The 22022-nt window shown below is 36.0% G+C and overlaps 1 protein-coding gene across 1 annotated transcript; it reads right to left on the reverse strand.

Moving 5' to 3' along the window:
• Nucleotides 1-147: 147 nt before the first annotated feature.
• On the reverse strand, nucleotides 148-5221 carry LOC127084843 (syntaxin-52). Its single transcript, XM_051025364.1, has 6 exons — nucleotides 4872-5221; nucleotides 1991-2203; nucleotides 1492-1694; nucleotides 1302-1402; nucleotides 1158-1202; nucleotides 148-460 (listed from the first exon to the last, which is right to left on the reverse strand). The coding sequence occupies exons 2-6, from the start codon at nucleotides 2197-2199 to the stop codon at nucleotides 329-331; spliced, it is 690 nt and encodes a 229-aa protein (XP_050881321.1). The 5' UTR covers nucleotides 2200-2203; nucleotides 4872-5221; the 3' UTR covers nucleotides 148-328.
• Nucleotides 5222-22022: the final 16801 nt, after the last annotated feature.

The following is a 22022-nucleotide window of genomic DNA, read 5'->3' on the forward strand; positions in this document are numbered from 1 at the left end:
AAACATTGGTTGCAACCTAGAGAGCATCTCATATACAATGGCATAAAATGCTCTTCTCACTATTCTCACTAATATTAACAGGTGACTTGAGGCATTATCACAACTCACTTAAAACTCCATACTTTAACAAAGGAAAGCACAAAGATATCAACACTTAATAAAGATCTGCAATTACAAATCATAGACTTTGAAGACCTTAATAAATTCCATGTCATTGGCAAAGCAAAAGAACAATCAAAGAAACCAGGTTATATATGATATGTTTCATGGCACACATTCAGAAACATAAACAAAAGGGAAACAGCTCCCAAGTTGAGTATTTTCGTAACTACAAATATTTGACCAGAAGCCATATGACAACAACCAAGACCACTATACCAATCACTGATAATAGCATGCACAAGCATGAGCAACCACCCTTTGTACGTTTATTTAAAATGGCCAAATTCTTCTGCACTCTCTGTTAACACGAGAAACAGAGAAAGTTAGTTGCAAGCAACTTTTACAATATTAACATATAGCTATTCAATAGTTAAAACTTAAATGGGAAAGATAACAACTTAATTATTTGAAATTATATCAGAAGGATCTGAAGCTTAAAAAAATTAACCCATCACCTTTTTTACAAAAAGATGACAGTTATAGGTAATACTTATACATGTTCTCGTGCAAAAAGCATCCACAGATATTTAACAGATTATACTTTAACTCCAGACAACGGAAATGGATTATTTATGTTTGTAGTAAATTTACTTAAATTATATCTCCTGATAAAAAAAGTAACATTATTAGCAGATATCCCCACAGATCCTCGTATGACAAGGCAGACAGTAATGTAATTATATATTTTACCCAAATAGATAAGTTTCTGTTTCAAAATGGCGTACCAAAATAAAGACCAACTAACCGAGAATATTGTACATCTATTTGAATTGTTAAATTGATGAGTAATTGGGGTATCTTAATTCAGACAAAATACCTCTCAGAATTAAGGAACTATGAAACTAAGAAAATGAACAGTATAGAATTCAAAGAAGATTCTACATGATATGGACTAATTAAGCATATTGTATACTTCTCCAAACTTAAAGTTTAATTTTCGTATATGCCTAAACAAGAGTAATGGTTCCAATATAAAAGTTGTGGTAAGATGTTACCCTCAGCCGAGAATCTGTGACATCAACATGTTCGTCCAAGTCATCCTAGCAGAAGCAAAAAAAAAGAAAGGATTCAATTTTCAGAAGAAAAAAAATGGACCGCAAAAAATGAGCATGGAATATTAACATAAGAGGGGAACAAACAATGAGCCTAGTGTGTAGAGTCAGCTCTTCATTCACTGCCAACGCAATATGTTTCGTACTTAATACGGTTTCCTCCAATTTCTCAAGGCCCTCGTCTTGCTCTGTTTGAAAACAGTTTCCCAAATCATTATCAAAAGCACAATCTACAAGTTATATGGTTCAATGTTCACGCAATTCAAAATTAAGTGACCTTTCATAACTTGCCGTTGCAGACCAACAAGTTTATTGTTATCCAAGCCAACGGTTCTGCTCATTGCATCTGGTTTTATTTCTGGCCCAAGCAAACTATCCCTATTTGCAAAGTTTGACATGTTCAATGTTGAAGCCATTTGGTTAACCTTTGACCTCAAATTTGCAAGGTTGTCCTTGCGACGATTCATCTCCTTCTCGGACCTGTTCATCATTGACAAAGAAACATGTAACAAATTACATCACACACCTTTGGAGCTTAGAAATAGACAGTGACTCTTATACTGATCACATGTTTTCTTATCAGTATTATCACAAAAAAGTTTTATACTACAATGATGTGAAAATGGTAAGAAGAAGATAGATGTGGAAGACTCCAATAAACATTTTTCCAACAAAAAACATCATATTACTACAGGACATTGAGTTCTGGTCCTCATTGCTATGCTGTAATAGTACGGCCCTTTCTTAATCAGGATAAGCACCAGCTGAATACTCACTTTACAGGGACCCTTGACAAAAGGGATTGCAAGCTATCCAGTCTGGTCCCCAATATTGTTATCTTCCTTCTTATAGCAGATGCATGACGCTGTGTTTCAGGTCCAGATGAAGGAAATGAATTATGTTCAGAAATCATGCCACTGATATCATCGGCAAGTTTCATTGCTTCATTATATTCCTTCATCCATGAGTCTGAAGAAGATGCCATTGGCCTGAAATTAGATAAAAAAGAAAGAAAAAGTAATAATGAGATCCACCCTATGGTGATTATATTGAAGAAATTATAAATGGAAGTTCTACACTTATACTTTTTAGGTTTTACATTGAATGACACCAAAAATGAAACAAGAGAAATATTCCATATAATCAATAATTTAGAAAGTCCCAAAACCTTTTAGTAGTTTTGACTAATATAAAAAACTATCCCACTTCACACGCTTAACATAGGATGAATTTTACCTGGCTAGAGAAACTCATAAAATATAGTAACGTACTTAATAACTTACACTAATAATGAGTAAATGTGAAGAGGTTGCAACCTACTCAGTTGAATCAAAACAGCCCTCCCTGCCGGCGTACAATAGTGCACTAAAATCTAGGTTGTTTATCTCGAGCGCCGAACCCCTAAAATGCTAGAGGCATAGCGGGATGACCGCCATTGTGAAGACTAAAAAACAATGTACATAGTAAAACATAAATTCCAACAACAACAACCAAGCCTTATCCCACTAAGTGGGGTCGGCGACATGGAGCAACTTTCGCCGTAATGTTCTATCAAAGACCATGCTTCTATCCAAATCATTAATCTCGAAATCTTTCTTAATAACTTCTCTTATGGTTTTCTAAGTCTTCTCTTATAAATTCCAACAACATACATAAATACTTAAAAATAGAAATTGCAATAGAATACATATCCCATCAAAATGAGTTCCCATCAAAATCAAATTATAAAAGTATTCCTGCACAACATCATCATCATCCTCATTGATATTAACCTCAAACATATATGCATCACTTGCGTCTTGCTTTTTATCATAACTCTCCTGCAGTATATGTTTGATATCACCTGGTATTAGCCTACAAGATTTTACTTCTTCCCTTATCGTCCACTTAAACTGATGTTTCTTAGCTCTTGTTATTCCTCCTGTTGAATGGTATTCACAAAAATCACAAACAATTGTTTTCTTGCTCTGGTCCTTATAAGAGTTCCACTGCCAACCAATATCAAGATTGTCAACAGATTTAAAATAACCTTTATTGTTAGAGGTTGGTGTTACTCTTGCAATGACAGAGGATGATGATGACATGGTTATGATGATGACATGGTTATCAAAAGAGAAACAAGGCAAGGCAAACATAATAGATGTTGTAGGAGTGAAACACAACAAGGAGAAAAGGTGAAGCAGAACAATGAATCAAAAGAAAATGGTGCAGAGCAGAGGCAAACAATGTAAATGAGAGGAGAACGGTGAAAAAACAAATGAAAATGACGAAGGATACAAAAGAGATGATAGAAAACGTCACAGGGGAAAACAATGTAGAAAAAGGAAAAAACGGTGGAACTAAAGAAGCATAACACATGGGGTTAAATAATAGACCAATAAAAGGATGGGAAAGACCAACATACCCTTAAAAAATGAAAACTATGTTTCAAAAATAGAGCTTACGATTTTTCCCCAAATTGAGAAATGACGAAGGATACAAAAGAGATAATGGAAAACGTCACAGGGGAGAACAATGTAGAAACAAAGACACTGAAAACATCCTGACAAAATATTGTACATTATAACAATTGGCTACATTCTATAAACATACACTGCAGTGTTGTCTATGGGGGATAGCGGTCCACGTGAGAAAATATTAATTCACCACAATTGAATTCCATAGCATACTAGAAAATAGAAAAGGTTTTCAACATAGTAAGAAAAACATATGGCCAACTAATATCTTGAAGAGAAGTCGCAAATTCACAATGTCTGTGTAAGCAACATTGATCCAAATAGCATGAGAGGGTTTTTCGTTGTTGCAATTACCTACTAAGTGAGAGGAAAATTACAAACCTAGGAAAGCATGGATGTTACTAAATAGAGAGAATAAAAACTATTCTAAATAAGTTGAAATCAATGGCTGACAAAAAAGACAAATCAACAAAAGCTCCCGGGTTTCTAGTCCGCAATTTTGACCGAACAAAGGAACGAAAATAAGATATTCAGACCACTTAAACAAAGGATTAAAGCAACAGCCAAGCCTTCTCTATCAACATGTTCAAATCTGATACTTTCTCAAATATTCAAATGATAAGTAATAATAAGGCATGTTTGGATTGACTTATATGAGTTTATTTACCGGCATAAGCATTTGTGGAAGAGTTTGGGAGAATTAATGCTTAGGCACTTGTGAAAGAGTTAGGGAGAATTTATGGCATAAGTTGTCTTCAACTTATTTCCAAATACTCTATAACTTGTGAAAATAGCTATACAGCTGATAAGAAAACAATTTGATTTATTTTATATGTTGTTATAAAAAAATAGCATATACATAAACGGTTATACGATAACACGCTTAACTATATTATATATCCAAACAGTGCCTTAGAATTCTAACAATTTCCAACAACAAAACAAACCAGAAACAAAAAGAAGCAATTCATGATTATATGATTCATGATCACATAAACAATGAAAAATTACAAAATTCCCACCTATGAGATCCCAAAAAATCAACCACCTATAACATCAAAATCAGACACAAAAAAACACACAATTCACCGAAAACGAAAAAAAAAAGTCAAACTCAGCAGCTCCAGAATTAAAATTCAGAACGAAAAACTGCAAACAATTGAAAGACGAGACCGTAAAGAGGGATCTCATCAGATTTTACCTGGAAATTTAGGAGAAAATAACTTCGTCTGAATTAGGGTTTGGTAATTGAGATGAAAGAGGAACGATCGTTGATGAGATGGATCGATACGATGGCGTATAAGGAAGGTAACAGATAGAAGCGTAACGACGGCACCACGAAGCGGCACCGTTAGTCTGACGCTGCCGTCGATTACGAAATCTGAAGGGAACGAAAAAAGTCGTTGAACGCAGCGTCGTTTATGGTGTAGTGTATACCACCTTTGCGCTACGCTTACACGGGTTATTTTTGTTTGTTGTGTTGTGTATATCTCTGACAGGTAAAAAGTGTTAGAAATGAAACTTGACGGGACTATTTATTCTAATCATTTCAATTCATTATACACTTTCCAAAATTATACAGTACTACTTATATCATTATTATGATTATTTTCAAAGGCTTAAATAAGTTAACGTGTTTTTTTGGTTTTAATTCTTAATTTCTTTTTGAAATAGTCTCTAAATTTTAAATTCTTTTATTTTAGTTCTTAAAATATAAATTTATTAGAAAATCTGCAGTTTTATTATGGATTTTCTCTTAAATTCTTTTATAGATTTAAAATATATTACGGATTTTTCTACTTCATATTTTCACTTTAGAACCTAAAATATAAAAATAGTTTTAATATAAACAATTCCAAAAAAAACTTAAGAATTAAAAATAAAACATATAATTTACAGAAATTTATTTTAAATATATTAAAATCGATCAATTAGGATAACCCTCTTTTTTTTTAGATAAAATATTTTGTTTTAAACTAACCGACTAGGATCACATATTTGGAATTTTATTCTTTTATAAAAATATTATTCTTTATTTTTTTTTCTTCTTATTTTAAAAGTTCATTATAAATAAATTTTACATCAAAATTTAATAAATATGTGTTTATTTGTCATAAAATTCTACTTTTCAAGTTATTTTTTTGAAATTGATAATAACATTTTAAAATTTAAATCAATGAATGATAGGTCATGATAATAGATTGATGACAATAGTGATATGTTTTTTTAAAAAATATATGAATATAAGGGTATGTTTAGATTGATGGTATGGGATGTAATAGAATAGAGTGAAGTGGTAATTAATCTGATTTTATTATTTAGATTTGTAAATAATGAATGGAATGGAATGGAATGGAATTGAACATGATGGAATCTGTTATATTCCATTCCATCTAATTTCCTATCATACCTCAATTTTGTTCGAACATTTAAAAAAAATTCATATATCCGACTTTATTTTATCGTATATCATCTACATAGCATAACATGTTTTTCATCATGTATAATGTCTAAAATATCGACCAAAGTAAATTTTCAGATCTACAGATAGATTGGTTGAATCAATTTTCAAATATACATAAAATCAACGAACAAAAATTTAAAGATCGGGTCTGCAAACGTCTGTTTATTGACCTATAATTTGTGTAGTTTAATTTGGTGTGCTCGTTTCATTTTTTGACTCCTTTTTCGGTCACATTCTGACTAGCTTGAGCCTTTGTAACCGAGTGTTTTGTACTTTAAAATTTGATCAAAACTTGTATGTTTCTGAGAAGTTTATTTCACTATGATCATTTTAGTGCATTCAATATAATTTTTCGAGCACTTTTACGCTCGATTTTTATTCATTTTGATCCTTTTGTCAAATTATTCATAAAAATAAATAGAATTTACTATATTTTCATTTTTATTTTATTGTATCTATTTTAAAATATGTGAATTTTATTTATTTAAATTGATTTATATTGATTTTAATTTATTAAAACATATAGTTAGAGCAATGTTGACATTTTAAATTAATTGATAAATGTGTGTTTCTTTGTGCTAATCTCAAACCATTTGATCAAGGTCATCAAAGGCTTACAATTGCAATACATGTCCATATTTATCCACCAATGACAATTAAGAAAAAATAATAAAAAGAAAATGAAGAAAAAGAGACTATATTATAATAGGAAAAACGTGATTATGGGGGCTCCTTCATGCCACACCCCCCTCTATCAGTAAGTGAGAAAAAGAAAAACGCTTTTCAAAGAAACCCCTGTCTCACATTTTAAAAGGAGGTTAACATATACATCCTCCAATAATATTAAGTCACGCGCCCCTAAGGAGATAAGATTGAATACTTTCTCTCTTCCATTAGCCTGATGACACGCCACCTTCATGAAAGAAAATGAAGACTCACTTTTTCAGGATGAGGGGAATCTCACCTCTTTCCCTCTCCTTCTTCTCTCTCAATTGATAGAATATTTTTCTAAAAACTCCCTTCTTCAATAAAACCTACAAAAATAACATATGTACCTCACTCAAAACATCATACCACCTCTCATTCCAAGTGTCTTAACCTTCGAGCGTCGCCGCTAACCACCATCTATCCACATAAATTTCTTCACATATTAACACCTAACCACTTTCAACATCATCAAACCCTCTTACCTACAACCCCACTCCATCATTAACAGCCCAAACAACAACCACTACGAAACTCTGGTCGTCGGTGCACCAGACCTATATAACCTCATTTTCGTAATTGCACATCCAAAAACATGAGAACACAGCAGTGAAAAAACAAACCCATCCATCATAGCAACAACCACATATGATATCAATAAATGGTGGGTGTCTCCTCCGAAATTATCTCTGCACCTGGTCACCTTTGCATCAAGTGCAAAGTTGACAACAAGAAATGCTCTGTTGAGTTTGAATCTATTGATTGGTGGTTTATTGGCTCCGGCGAATTGACAAAGTTGTCAGTGTAAAGGGAAGATCATAAAACCATGGAAATGTGAATTTGCACCTAATGTTTTGTGCATCATGGATACTATCGCTTTTTCAATTATTGTGTTCATCAATATGTCAATGTTTGTTAAGCAACATCAGGTTTCTCTTAAGGATGCTACAAATTCAATAGATGAATAAGTGTTTCATCCTCTTCCAGCCCTGTTTCGTTTGATTGGTCTTAGTTTTTTTGAAAAGGTAGAGTTAACTCCTAGTGATTTTTGTTCCTACAAGTATCCTTTCAGTAAGACTTCCACAAAAGCATCTCCCTCTGATTAGCGATAATAACTAACTCAAAATGGTGGTAGCATTCTGAACCGATTACTCTATTATATTGTGTTGTGTTGCCTTGATTTTTGATTTCGATTCAAATTTGTTGCGATATTGTTGTTTGTTTTATTATTTTGGATAGTGTGCATAATTTGTATTATGTAGATAATTCTGAGTTGCTATTGTTTTGGTTTTCATCGCGTTGTGTTACTCGGACTTTTATCCGTGGATTCAGAAATTTCATGTTGTTATACTGTTGGAATTTAGTTTCAATATATTGATTTAATTTTAGCGCGTTATGATCCTTGTGTACGACATTCTGATTTTATTGTCGTTACGCACAAACCGACTTTGAGCATATTACGGTTAACTCGTTTTGATTATTTTACACTTGATCTTGTTGCTTATTCTTTAATTAAATTAATTAATTAATTAAATTTTTGTTTAATTAGATAGTTTTTTTAATCAATTTTAACTAACTTGATTATTTGATTACATTAATTTTTAATCAAACAATTTTGATAATTAATTTTGATAGCTTAATTAAGTAATTTAATCAAACTTTAATCAATTGATTTTGTTAATTAAATATTGATCGACTTATCTCACAACTCATTTCATCGCTGATTCAAATCATTTTCAACCAAACTCATTCAAACTCATCCATATTTCAAATCATTTCACAATTCACTCCGCAAACGCAAACTAAACGTTTGATCTAACATTAAGCGATTTTCATTATCCACTTCAAAAAATTACTCCATACTTTGACTATTTCATAATAACGAAAGAAAAAGACTACATGGATGAAAGATCTAGTCATAATCCTGATATGTTAGGCTCGAGTAGTAATTGCTTGCAAGTTATAAATACTTCATCTTTGTCTAAAAAATACAAACGCGTCACAATTTCATAATCAAATTGAAAGAAAAAGACTACATGGGTGAAAGGTCCAGTCATAGTCCTGAACACCAAGCCCAAGTAATAATTTCTTGCAATCTCAAGTGTTTTTATTTCCCTCAAAATACTTATAACTATTCAAACACTTTCGCAACAAATTGAAAGAAAAAGACTACCTAGGTAAAAGGTCCAGTCATAGTCCCGAATATTAGACTCAAGTAGTAATTACTTGCAGGTCATGAATGTTCGTCTTCCAAGTTTAAAATCTACTTAAACAAATCAAACCTAATTACTCGCCCTCGTGCCATCAAACACCTTTTTTTGCAAATGACATTGTTTAGTCCATTCTAATGCGAATACAAACTAGCGTTTAAGTCTTCACCGCGAGCAAACAAGTCAATGTTTAATCGTTAGAATACGATCTAAACACTTGTCCAAATAAAACAAACCAACAAAATGTAACATTCCCCCCGAACTACAGAGCTTTAAGTTCCTCATTGTACCCGAGGATACGAAGGAGCGAGACCCGCAATCTCGTCAAGCACCCTAATAAAAACCTTTTTACGACCCTTTTTCTTTTCCTTTTGCATTTTTTATCACTTGAAAGAAACAGTTAACATAAGATAACATTCAATCACAAATAAAACTAAAAGGTTCCTGTTGAATACATCGTAAGTGAGAGGTGTTAATATCTTCCCCTTGCTTAATTGACTCCTGAACCTGAATATGGTTATGATTGAAGTTAGCAGAAATATACCCGAACGTATCGCACGCTCGAACATACAACAAAGTTGCCATCAAACTTTATTTATCCCCCAAAGGGAAGGGAAAACATTGATAAAACCTGGGGGAAAGAGATATGCTAGGTAAGGAAGTCGGTTATGCAAGGGGAATGTATTAGCATCCCAAACATCCATGGTACTCCATGGGAACCGTTTTGATTGTTCTCGCTCGAATAGGTGTGATAGCTAAAGATTACTCGCAAAAGAATTGAGGGAAAGGAAAGGAATAGATAAATTGCTCGGTGAGGATTGGGGCCCTCATGCCTACGTATCCTCATAGTGCAATGAGGAATTCAGAGCTTCGTAGTTCAAGGAACTAGAGGCAGGAGGTGAAAAATAGTGTGATAGGAATATGGTCTGAACCAAAGAATAGTGTTTTGAACTCCAACAAGGGTGAAAAGATGAACCCAAAAGTAAAGTGGCTATTACCAATACATGGACCAGCAGGCCGCCACTGTAAGGTAAAGCCAAAAAGACGAAGAAATAGGTGTTTGGGCACAGTCCCAAACATCTCTTGGTTCACAAGGTGACACAAGAAGGAGCACAAAAAGGTAGTGTATGTGGCTCAAAGAATAGGGTAGATCACATGGAGTGAAGGAAGGTAGAATATGAAGGTATCACGGAGATGAACGAAATGAAGTGACCGAAGTCACAGAAATGGATATTTGTTGATAACTGACTGGATAAGTATTGTTTGAAACCGAAAGGTGAAAGTGTATTGGAATCCACAAAAGAAATGAGATTCATACCATAGAGGAAAACAACTTTAACCGATACGTGGACCAGCAGGTCGCCACTATAGGGTGTATAGTAAAAAAATAAGGAATTAAGTGTTTGAGGTTGTAGCCCAAACAACTCTAGGTAGAAAGGTGGACTACATTAAGTGTCCTAAAAGGATGTATATGGAATTCCAAAGAAAGTGTATTTCGATGTCAAAGGAATAGTATGTCACTGGGTGAACGATTTATGATCGAAGGTAGGCAATGAATAGTGAAAGATATGAATGGTGCCCTAAGGCGAAGGAGGAATAATTAGAAGTATGCTCGCCAAGGATTCGCATCCTCGTGCCTACGTATTCTCATCGTGCAATGAGAAAATCAGAGAAATCATAGTTCGGAACCACGAGAATAGAGGGAAAGACATTTATCTAAGCAACGGGGGCTCACAAGACAAACACCACTTCAAAGAATGATTATAGTACGACAATATAAGGAATAGTATCACTTGCTAGGGAAACAAACAGTTCAAGATCAAATAAGGATAGTATCTTGGATCCAAGAAGGAGATATTCTCTGAATCGATGAGCAAGGTAGGCATTTACCAATACGTGGACCAGCAGGTCGCCACTATAAGGTAAAGCCAAAAAAAAGACTGAATTAAATGTTTAGGGTGTAGCCCAAACAACTCTCGATTGAGGTGGACTGTCGTTAAGACGTCCTAAAAGGAATAGATAAGGAGTCCAAGGAGAAGTATGATTGATCTCAAAAGATGGTATAGATTGAATTAATGAAGAATGATTAATTGATAAATAGGGTAGCTCGCGAAGAAATTGGGTTCTCCTTCCTACGTATCCTTATAGTGCAATAAGAAAATTAAAGCTTTCGTAGCTCAGCCCACTAGGACTGAAAGCAAGAACCATTGAAGGCAAAAGAATATGATTGATTAGAATAATGTATGAATTGATATGATGAATGAGACATCAAACTAAATTGCATCAAGTAAATTACATAAGGTAAGTTGCAAGAATGTAAAGTGTTAGAGGTTTATCAATTAGATGTTAGGTGTTAGATGTTAGAAATCAAATTCAACTCATTACATTGGGATCATCTATCAATAATTAAAAGGACTCAAACATATGTTATACCAAGAGATGATTTATCACTAACTAAAAGTGTCCAAAATATGGTCAAATGACCATCTATCAACATATTGAGTTAGAGAAGATTGAATCAACCAAGAGACCGTCTATGAATGATATGAAATGTTGAAGATTAGGTCAACCAAGTAACCAAAGTCAAACAAAGTCAAAAGCAAGACAAGATTTTAATTAAAAAGGTTTTTAAAATGATTAAAAATGGGAAGTTAAAGAGAAAATTCCAAACTATAATCAAACAATGAAATAATGGCAAAGAAAATTATACAAAGTCTCAAATATTACACATGAATAGATCTCGAAAGTTGGATGTAAAAATGTTTGAAAATGATAAAAATATAAATCATAAAAGGAAATTAAAAAGAAACGGAAATTAAAATAACCAAAAATGCCAAAATGACTTAAAAATGGGAGAAAAATGTATTTGATGCAAAATATTTTTAGAGACCTTGTGTAAAAAATTTGGATAAAAAATGTTTAAAAATGAGGGAGAAATTAATTTGTAAATAAAATGAATAAAAGAAAAGAAAATAAAATAGAATTAGGGCGCCAACGGTCAAAACATTTGAAAAAAATGCGTTGGCTAGCTGTGATTGTTGCATTTGAAATTTGGTACCAAAATGTGCGCAAAACCAACTTCATCTTCAACCTTGGATTCGATTTCCGCAAATCATGAACTCGTATTTTTAGCACACCCAAGCATGGAGTTAGCTTCGCAACATTTCATCGTTCATGTCTCTCTGCATCAGAGTCATTGATTGACTCTGAGCAGGGAGAATTTTGCTTAAGAACACGAAGAATCCTAAGTGTTCAAAGTAAAATTAAATGACTAATATGAAAGATATATTAATGGTAGAAGATGGCTTTTGATCAGTGGAACAATGCGAAGAGAGTGGTAACTTGTTTGCTCAAGGATTTAACTCGTAGCTACCTTTCCAGTTGAAGTTTCAAAGGTCAACAATGGCAGAAATGGGGAGCATGATGTAAGAGGTTTCAAGGCAAAATGATGATGCAGTTAGCTTCAGAGGATGCCGATGAAGCTTTTTGGGCAAAGATTTAAGGTTGAAAGAGCTTGAATTGAAGGAACCATAAACTGGATTTGGAGCAATATCGGGTTCAAGTGAGGCATGGATTTTTTTGCTATTAAAGCTTGCAAATCAAGGAAAATGATCCTCTATTTATAGGAAATGAAATGGGAAGCTCACACATGCAAAACAGATTTGAATTCGTGTGAATTAGGGTTGATATTTTTGGTAAATAGTGCTCGTGTGAGATGAAGCATGGATTGTGTGAATTGATGGTGAAACACGACCGCTTTGTGTTGGGTTACACAAGTTTTAACATCAGAAACAAGTTGCACATGTGAAAGTGGTCCCAAGAAGATAAATCACCGGTAATTGCAAATTTTGCGCATCAGGCAAAACAGAGTTCAACATGCCATGCTTGAAGCTAGGCCAAATGGAATCCACTCATGCGTTTTGTGATTTTATTTGTGCCTTTTGTTCACTTTACTGCCATGAATTCAAAGCAAAAAGAACCAACTAAAAAGGAGGCTTGAGGTGAAAATGGAAAGTGTTGAAAGTTGAGGTCGTGACATGATTTCTAGGTCAGGCATTTAGTCAAGCTGTCTTGGCACATTTTGGGCATCTTGAGGCCTCAAGTTCAAGACACCAAAACTTTTTATTCCCTCGTTCATTTTGAGTCAAATTTGGGCCAAACTATTTCTGATATAATCTTAACAAAAGGAAAAAGGAATGGGATCAAAAGGATACTTAAGCTGAAAATGGCATGGATGCCAAGTGAGGGTCATGACAAGGTTTTGACCTACTTTGACAACTTAGCCCCTTCCAAAATTAAGGTCCTTAAGGGTTGAATTAATACTTGATCCTTGAAGCAAAGTTGTACAAGAACTCCTTAGGAACATTTGGCTCAAAAAAGCTTGTCAAATGGTTTAAAATTTAAGGATTTATGGGGTTTGGACCAGAGGTGAGCCATACTTGCAAATTAGGTCAACCAAACTTGTGCTATCTTGTGCAAACTTGAAGTTTTCTTGCATCCCAAGCCAAAATGATGATGAAATGAACATCCCTTGAAGAAAACATGATTAAAGCTTGAATGATATTGAGGATGACTTGCAGATTGGATGATATGGCACATGAACCAACCTTGAATCAATGGATTAAAACTTGCATCTTTCTTGACCAAAATGGCCATTATTTTGTCTTGAATTTAGACATGATCACCTACATGAATAAGGGAACAAACAAATACCATCTCTTATGATGCTTTGATTAGTTGATAAGTGAAACAAAGTGAAAAACTCTAATGTTAAGTTTAAACAAAAGAATATGGCCATGCTTGTGAATCCATGACTAAATGAAATGGTCATTCTAATGACATGATGATGCATGATATGATTCCATGTATGCAAATGAAACAAAACAAAAGGTAGGAAAAAAAGGGTAAACTTTGGGGTGTGACACCCTAGAACTAAGAACAAAAATTAAATGATGGATATATGGAATCAAAGCCATAGAGGTTAGAGCTTTGGTCCATCTCAACGAGCTCTACATCGTGGTAACTCATTTGAATCAAAACGATGAAGGTTAGAGGGTGCACTAACCGGAGCAGGCACCAGAAATTCAGGTAAACCTATCTGTAACTGATCGGTCACCATTTCCATTGAATTCCCGCCGCTAATCCGACATATTTTCATCACCTTGGTAAAATTTATGGTTGTTTTTAGTTGCATTTGAGTCAATTAGCATGTTTTGTTGGTTTGGTATTGCATTGCATTTGATTACGAGTTTATGTCAAAAAGATCTCGTTTATGCTTCGTTTGGTAGTGTTATTGTTACAGGTTTAAAAGCAAGAATGGTGAAGTTCTGGACACTCTGAAGGACAAAAATATGAGAAAACAGCAGGTCAACACGGGCACCCGTGTGCCATAACACTGCCCGTGTTGTTGATCAAGCAGAGCAGAGAGGGAGCAGAAAACAGAGATCAACACGGCCACCCGTGTGCCACCACACGGCCGTGTTGATTAAAACAGTGCATTAACACGGCACCCGTGTGTAGGGACACGGCCCGTGTTGTTGCCACTGTAACTTATGCTGAAAATAATTAATGTTGAAAAACAACACGCCCGCCCGTGTGCCACAACACGGCCGTGTTGATTGAGCGCAACTTGGAAAACCTAATTTTTGCTGTGTGAACCGATTCTGCTCATTAAGGGTAGTTTGGACCTTTAGCTTGGAAGAGAGTCATCTGAAGCTATAAGAAGGCTTGGAAGAGAAAGAAGAACGGACCTTTGGATAGACGAACGAAAGCATTACAGTGGAGAAGATAGTGAATACGACGGATTCGAAGACGGCGAGATTCAAGGGTAGCCACCATTGAAGATCAAACTCTCCTAATTCTTTGTAATGTCTAATCTTTACTTTATGAGTTCTTTAAGTACTATGAGAGGCTAAACCCTATGATGCTAGGGGGGTGGTCCTGATGTTATCACATGTTATGAATTTGAACCTATAATTTCTTACTTACTATGTTACGTATTTCAATTCAATTGTGTGATGTTATTATGCTTTTGTATCGGACAAATACAAATTGTTCTATGACTTCCAATAACAGGATTGTGATTGGTAGGGTTTTCACACAATTGGGTTTATGAATGCATCATCTAGGACTAGTAACTTTCGTAAATCACCGTAAACCTTGATATTTTGTACGATTAAAACCAATGCTTAATTGAATGGACATTTGAGTGAGAATTGGTAGTTTAATAGTTTCTTCCTTAAGGACTTAAGCAAGAACATACCAGAGGTTAGGTGATTGAAGGTTTCATATGTATTAAAGAAATCGGGACGGAATTCATAACCGGTTACTTCAACCACTCACCCTAGCATCTTTTATCTAATTCAATTGTTTTTACTATTTCTGTGTTGACGATTATAAATTCCAAAACAACCAAACCATTATCTTTTTGTTCTAATAGAATCAAATTAAAATAAGTAATTCCTACGCAATCCTTGAGATCGATACTTGGAAATAAAACTCCTTATTACTACATCGGTAAAAATAGTACACTTGCTATTTTTCCGATCAAGTTTTTGGCGCCGTTGCCGGGGATTGCCAAACTACATATTTTAATTTTTATTCTATCGAAATTTTGTTGCTTGCCAACCAAAATTCTATCTGTGACAATTTTGTTATTCAATTCTAATCTTTGTTAACTTGTTTATGCGAGGTAAGGCCTCAGCGGATTTTCCTTTTGACGCAGATCCAGAAAGAACTCTTCGCGGGAGACTCAGACAAGCTAAGAGAAAGAAACTGGAATTAGCAGAGAAAGAGGAGGAAGAAGTTGTTTCAGTGCACTCAGAGAATTCAGATTCAGACACGGAAACAGTTCCTGAAATCATGGCTGCTAATCCACCACCACCAGAGAGACTCCTCGGTGACTATGGGGGAACCAACACCCCGGGTGGTCGTATGACAATTGTCAACCAACCAGTTACTGTGGAACAATTCCAGCTGCATCCCAACACCATAAATCAACTCGAAAGAAGGTCCTTCTCTGGAAGAGTGATTGAAGATACCAACAAGCATCTGCAAAGATTTTTAAACCATGAGTACAACACTGAAAATGCCAGGACATAGCGAAGAAGCAGTCTGACTTCGTATGTTCCCATTCACTTTAGCAGATGAGGCTGAAGAGTGGTTCTATTCCTTACCTGCTGGCAGTATCACTACATGGGAGCACATGGAAACAACATTCTTGCAGGAGTATTTTCCCGCATCTGTGTCATTGCGGAAAAGATATGAGATCCCAAAATTAAACAGAAGGAGGGTGAGTCACTAGGAGATGCCTACAAACGATTCAAGAGGATCCTAGTGGCTTGTCCTACTCACAACATGGATGAAACTGAACAAATGCAAATGTTTGTCAATGGTCTTCGAATTCAAACAAGACAAATCCTGGATTCAGCAGTTGGTGGCTCAGCCAACTTTGCAACAGCCACCGGTATGAAGAAGATAATTGAAGTTATTGCCTCGAACGAGCATTTAGAGTTATATGACAGGGTATCAAGCAAATCGGCAGTTATTGACTTGAAGCTTGAAACAAATAAACAGGTGAAAATTGAAGAAGCTGTTGCTGCAGAGGTAGAGAAAAGGTTGAAAGCACTAAACATAGGTGCTCAGAAAGTGGCTCAAGTGCAACAGGCACCGAGTGAAGTGTGTGACATTTGCAATGGACCACACAATATTGTTCATTGTTTTGCAACACCGCAACAGATCGAAGATATAAAATTTTTGAAGCAGAACAATCCCTATTCAAACACATACAATCCGGGGTGGAAAAATCATCCCAACTTTGCATGGAAAGATCAAAGAGGGAACGTGCAACAACAGGCACAGGGTCAATATCAAAATCAATATCAGCAGCAGCAACAACAGGTACCTAAGAAGGCAGATTGGGAGATCGCAATTGAAAAAATGGCAGCTCACAACATCCAATTCCAAGAGGAGACTCGAAATAATCAGAAAAACACTACAGCATCCATCAAAAATCTTGAAATTCAGATGGGTTAAATTGCCCAACAGTTAGCTTCAAACTCTCATGCACCTGGCACACTTCCTAGTGGAACAATCGTTAATCCCCGTGATCAAAATCACATTAAAGCTGTGGTCACCAGAAAAGGAAAGGCTAAGGAACCACAAGTTGACGAACAGGTTGAAGAAGAAGGATTGTTGGAAGTTGACTTGGAGATTAGAGAAGAGCCAAAACAAACTGAAGAAGTGGTAGTCAAGCCGACAAGCCAGCAAGAGAAATAAAAACCAAAGATCATTCTTCCTTTTCCGACAAGAACAAAGAAGAAAGATCTCAATGAATTTTTTTTTGAGAAATTCTTAGAATTATTCAAGAAGCTCGAGATCAACATACCTTTTGCTGAAGCTCTGGAACAGATGCCAATCTACGCCAAATTCATGAAAGACATCATATCAAAGAAAAGGTCGCTCGACAGCGAGCCAGTCATGCTAACGGAAACCTGTAGTGCTATTTTGCAGGGCCTAAAAATTCCGATGAAGAAAAAAGATAGAGGTGCAGTAACTATTCCTTGTAGCATTGGAGATAGATCCTTCAAAAAGGCACTGATCAATTTGGGAGCAAGTGTGAGTCTAATGCCCCTCTCAATTTACAAGAAACTTGAGTTAGGGGAGGTGCAGGATACTCGCATGACACTGCAATTTGCGGATCATTCTATGAAGAGACCCTATGGTATAGCAACAAATGTTCTGGTAAAGATTGATAAATTTGTATTCCCGGTGGATTTTGTGATACTCGAGATGCCAGAAGATGAGGAGATTCCTCTCATACTGGGAAGACCTTTCCTGGAAACCGGCAGATGCATGATAGATATTGAGGAAGGAACCATGACCCTCAAAGTTTATGATGAAAAGCTCAAAATTGATGTGAGGGAAACTATGAAATTCAAGGAAGACGAATGGGCGAGTAAAAGTATTGAAGTGTTAGATACATTTTTTGCTCAATCTATGCAGATTACAACATCCAGGCTTCCTTTGGAGAGAGTTTTGAGTTTATCTATTATGGAGGATACTGAAGGAATTGATGAGGAAGAATCCGAAGTGGTAGTAATGTTAAAGGACCAACCGCCTTGGGTCCGTTCCCGACCGCAACGTTGGGAGGAGCTTCGACCTAAAACACCTTCAGAATCAAAACAGGATATAAAAAAAAGGGATAGAGTTGAAACAATTACCGGAACATCTCAAATATGTTTTTCTTGACAATGAGGAAAAATGTCCAGCAATCATCAATTCAGGTTTGAGAGAGACACAAGAAGGAGAGCTAATCAAAGTCTTAAAAAAATACAAAGGTGTTATTGGGTGGGCGATGGACGATTTAAAAGGAATCAGCCCGACAATGTGTATGCACAAAATTTTAATGGAGGATGATCAGAAACCGGTCGTCCAACCTCAAAGAAGACTGAATCCAGCTATGAAAGAAGTTGTTCGCAAGGAGGTCGTGAAACTTTTAGATGCGGGGTTAATTTACCCCATATCTGACAGTTCATGGGTGAGCCCAGTTCACGTGGTACCAAAGAAGGGAGGGACAACTGTGATCAAAAATGAAAAAAATGAGTTGATCCCCACCCGTACTGTTACAGGATGGCGAGTTTGCATAGACTATAGAAGACTGAACACTGCTACAAGGAATGACCACTTTCCTTTACCTTTTATCGATCAGATGTTGGAAAGATTGGCAGGTCACGATTTCTACTGTTTTTTGGATGGATACTCAGGGTACAACCAAATTGCGGTGGCACCTGAGGATCAAGAAAAAACAGCATTCACATGCCCATACGGAATCTTTGCTTATAGAAGAATGCCATTTGGGTTATGCAACGTGTAACACCCCGATAAAATATGATAATTATTTAAATTAAGTTTAATAATATATTTATTAATTTAAATAATTGGAATATTATTTGGATTATTATTATTGGAATAATAAAGTTGGAATCAGAAAAGAGTCCCATATATAAAAAGGGTTTTTCACGTGAAAAGGAGGAAGCGACTGAAAAGTGGAGAAAGGGAGAAAAGAGAAGAAACTGAGAAAGGGAGAAGAAGAGGCTAGGGCTCAGAGGAGAATTCACGATTGTTGAAGGTCAAAGAAGGATTGCCGGATTAACTCAGGTAAGGGGGGTTTATCGTCGTTTAATGGGTATTATGGATTAACATGTAATGGGTAGTAATAAGCCATTGAATTGACCCTAATTGGGATGATGAATGCTGCAAATTGTGATGAATAAGTTACGTTAAAACTGTGAATGAACCTATATTTGGATGAGTTGTGATTTTCTGGACGTGTAGCCGTTTACGGAATCGAAATCGGAGGTCCGGAAGTCCTCCAACGGCGAAAAATGCGGGTAATTCTGCATTCTGTTCGTGTTAGCGCAGGAACAGCTTTCTGTCTTGCATTAACCGGTTAACCCAGGGTGTTAACCGGTTAACACTGTTATGATAATTAAAAAAAATTAAAGTCTGTCTTGCGTTAACCGGTTAACCCAGGGTGTTAACCGGTTAACACTGTTAAAACTTGCCAGGAAGCGCGTTCTGTGTTGCGTTAACCGGTTAAACCAGGGCGTTAACCGGTTAACACTGTTTGAAAAGTGAAAAATTGATATTTAAATATTGTGGACATATTTGATGATTGGCCTATATTGGTGTATGATATAGTAGGGATCATTTCCCGTTGTTTTGAGTAGTGTAGGTATTAGTAGAGTGTGCTAATACTGTGATTTATTATTTGGCATGACATGATATGATTATGTGATAAATATGCTGATGAGGTGTGATGGTATGCATAATGCTGTGAATATGTATGCAATTGTGGATTGTTGATGATGTTTGCATGCTAGGTGATTTAGCATGTACAACATGGCCTTTATGGTGGTAGCTAATTCCCATGGTGAGGAATTAGTGAGTTGTTTATGGCTTAGAGTGTGAGCATATGTCGATTGTGGATTGTTGTTGATGTTTGCATGCTAGGTGATTTAGCGTGCATAGCATGGCCTTTATGGTGGTAGCTAATTCCCATGGTGAGGAATTAGTGAGTGAGTCACTAGGTCTCAAATGAGTGGGACTAGTGAGCTTGGTAGCCGTATCTGGGTTTGATCGGTGAGGTTGAACTATGTGTTCACGAATAGTCGGTACCGCATGCATGGAGTCTCATTTCATAATGTATGTATGGCGTATAATATGAATGGATGTATTCCAATATTATACGTGTGTTTTGTGTTTGTTTTGAGTATGATTATGAGTTGATGTTGTCGTTGCTGAATGTGTGATCTGATTAGGGTGATGAATGTGTTAATTTACTTAGCATTACATGATATTTTATAATGCTTATTATATCGATTGAGGAACTCACCCTTACAACTATGTTTCAGGTAACGAGCAGTGATTGAGTAGAAGCTAGTGCTTGGAGACTAGTGTAGTTCCTTAGTGGGTCATGCTCTGGTCTATGTAACATCGGGATGGGATGTTTTACTTGTTTTCATTTTGGTTGTTGAACAACTTTACATGTAATGTGTTACATGGTTTGCATGTTGTTAGATTTCTATCCGCTGCGTATTGTGCAATGTTTTATTTTGATTAATAAATGAGCATGACCAGTTATTTGGGTGAATGGTGTGAAGTGTCAAGTGTGACACCCTGAAATTGCATATCTACTCTGATTTATATTTTGTTGTTTTAATTAATTATTGGGGTATTTTAGAAGGGTGTTACATTAGTGGTATCAGAGCATAGTCGGTCGAGTCGAGTCGTAATTATTCTGTTTCCCTGTACGTGATAGGTGTTGTGTAACCCTATCAGTACTTATTGTTTTAGCTTGTTGGGTTTTCAGAATAGAGATGGCTGGAAGAGGTAGAGACGATGCTGCGATTGCTGAGGCTCTGGGTATGCTAGCTGGAGTACTTGGAGGGAATCCGAATGAGGAAAAATGTCCAGCAATCATCAATTCAGGTTTGAGAGAGACACAAGAAGGAGAGCTAATCAAAGTCTTAAAAAAATACAAAGGTGTTATTGGGTGGGCGATGGACGATTTAAAAGGAATCAGCCCGACAATGTGTATGCACAAAATTTTAATGGAGGATGATCAGAAACCGGTCGTCCAACCTCAAAGAAGACTGAATCCAGCTATGAAAGAAGTTGTTCGCAAGGAGGTCGTGAAACTTTTAGATGCGGGGTTAATTTACCCCATATCTGACAGTTCATGGGTGAGCCCAGTTCACGTGGTACCAAAGAAGGGAGGGACAACTGTGATCAAAAATGAAAAAAATGAGTTGATCCCCACCCGTACTGTTACAGGATGGCGAGTTTGCATAGACTATAGAAGACTGAACACTGCTACAAGGAATGACCACTTTCTTTTACCTTTTATTGATCAGATGTTGGAAAGATTGGCAGGTCACGATTTCTACTGTTTTTTGGATGGATACTCAGGGTACAACCAAATTGCGGTGGCACCTGAGGATCAAGAAAAAACAGCATTCACATGCCCATACGGAATCTTTGCTTATAGAAGAATGCCATTTGGGTTATGCAACGCACCTGCAACATTTCAGAGGTGCATGACATCCATATTTTTCGATATGCTGGAAAAGCACATGGAAGTGTTTATGGATGATTTTCGGTTTTTGGATCTTCCTTCGAAAATTGTTTGTATAATCTGTCACTTGTGTTGGAAAGGTGTCAACAAACCAATCTAATTCTGAATTGGGAAAAGTGTCACTTCATGGTGAGAGAAGGGATCGTACTAGGTCATAAAATTTCCCATCAAGGGATAGAAGTTGACAAGGCAAAAGTTGAAGTGATCGCCAATCTCCCTCATCCTGTGAACGAGAAAGGTATACGGAGTTTCTTGGGACATGCAGGATTCTATCGGCGGTTCATCAAAGATTTTTCCAAGATCGCAAAACCTTTGACTAGCCTGCTTGTGAAGGAT

The sequence above is a fragment of the Lathyrus oleraceus genome, chromosome 5, assembly GCF_024323335.1.
Source record: "Lathyrus oleraceus cultivar Zhongwan6 chromosome 5, CAAS_Psat_ZW6_1.0, whole genome shotgun sequence".
In the NCBI taxonomy this organism is placed as follows: Eukaryota; Viridiplantae; Streptophyta; class Magnoliopsida; order Fabales; family Fabaceae; genus Lathyrus; species Lathyrus oleraceus.

Bases quoted from the DNA above. Each gene is read 5' to 3' on its own strand.
- LOC127084843 (XM_051025364.1), bottom strand. From the start codon at position 2,199: ATGGCATCTTCTTCAGACTCATGGATGAAGGAATATAATGAAGCAATG. The intron at 1,695-1,990 runs GTGAGTATTCAG...AATGATGAACAG, and splicing joins TTGTCAAGGGTCCCTGTAAA to GTCCGAGAAGGAGATGAATC. The intron at 1,403-1,491 runs GTCACTTAATTT...GTTTTCAAACAG, and splicing joins GCAACGGCAAGTTATGAAAG to AGCAAGACGAGGGCCTTGAG.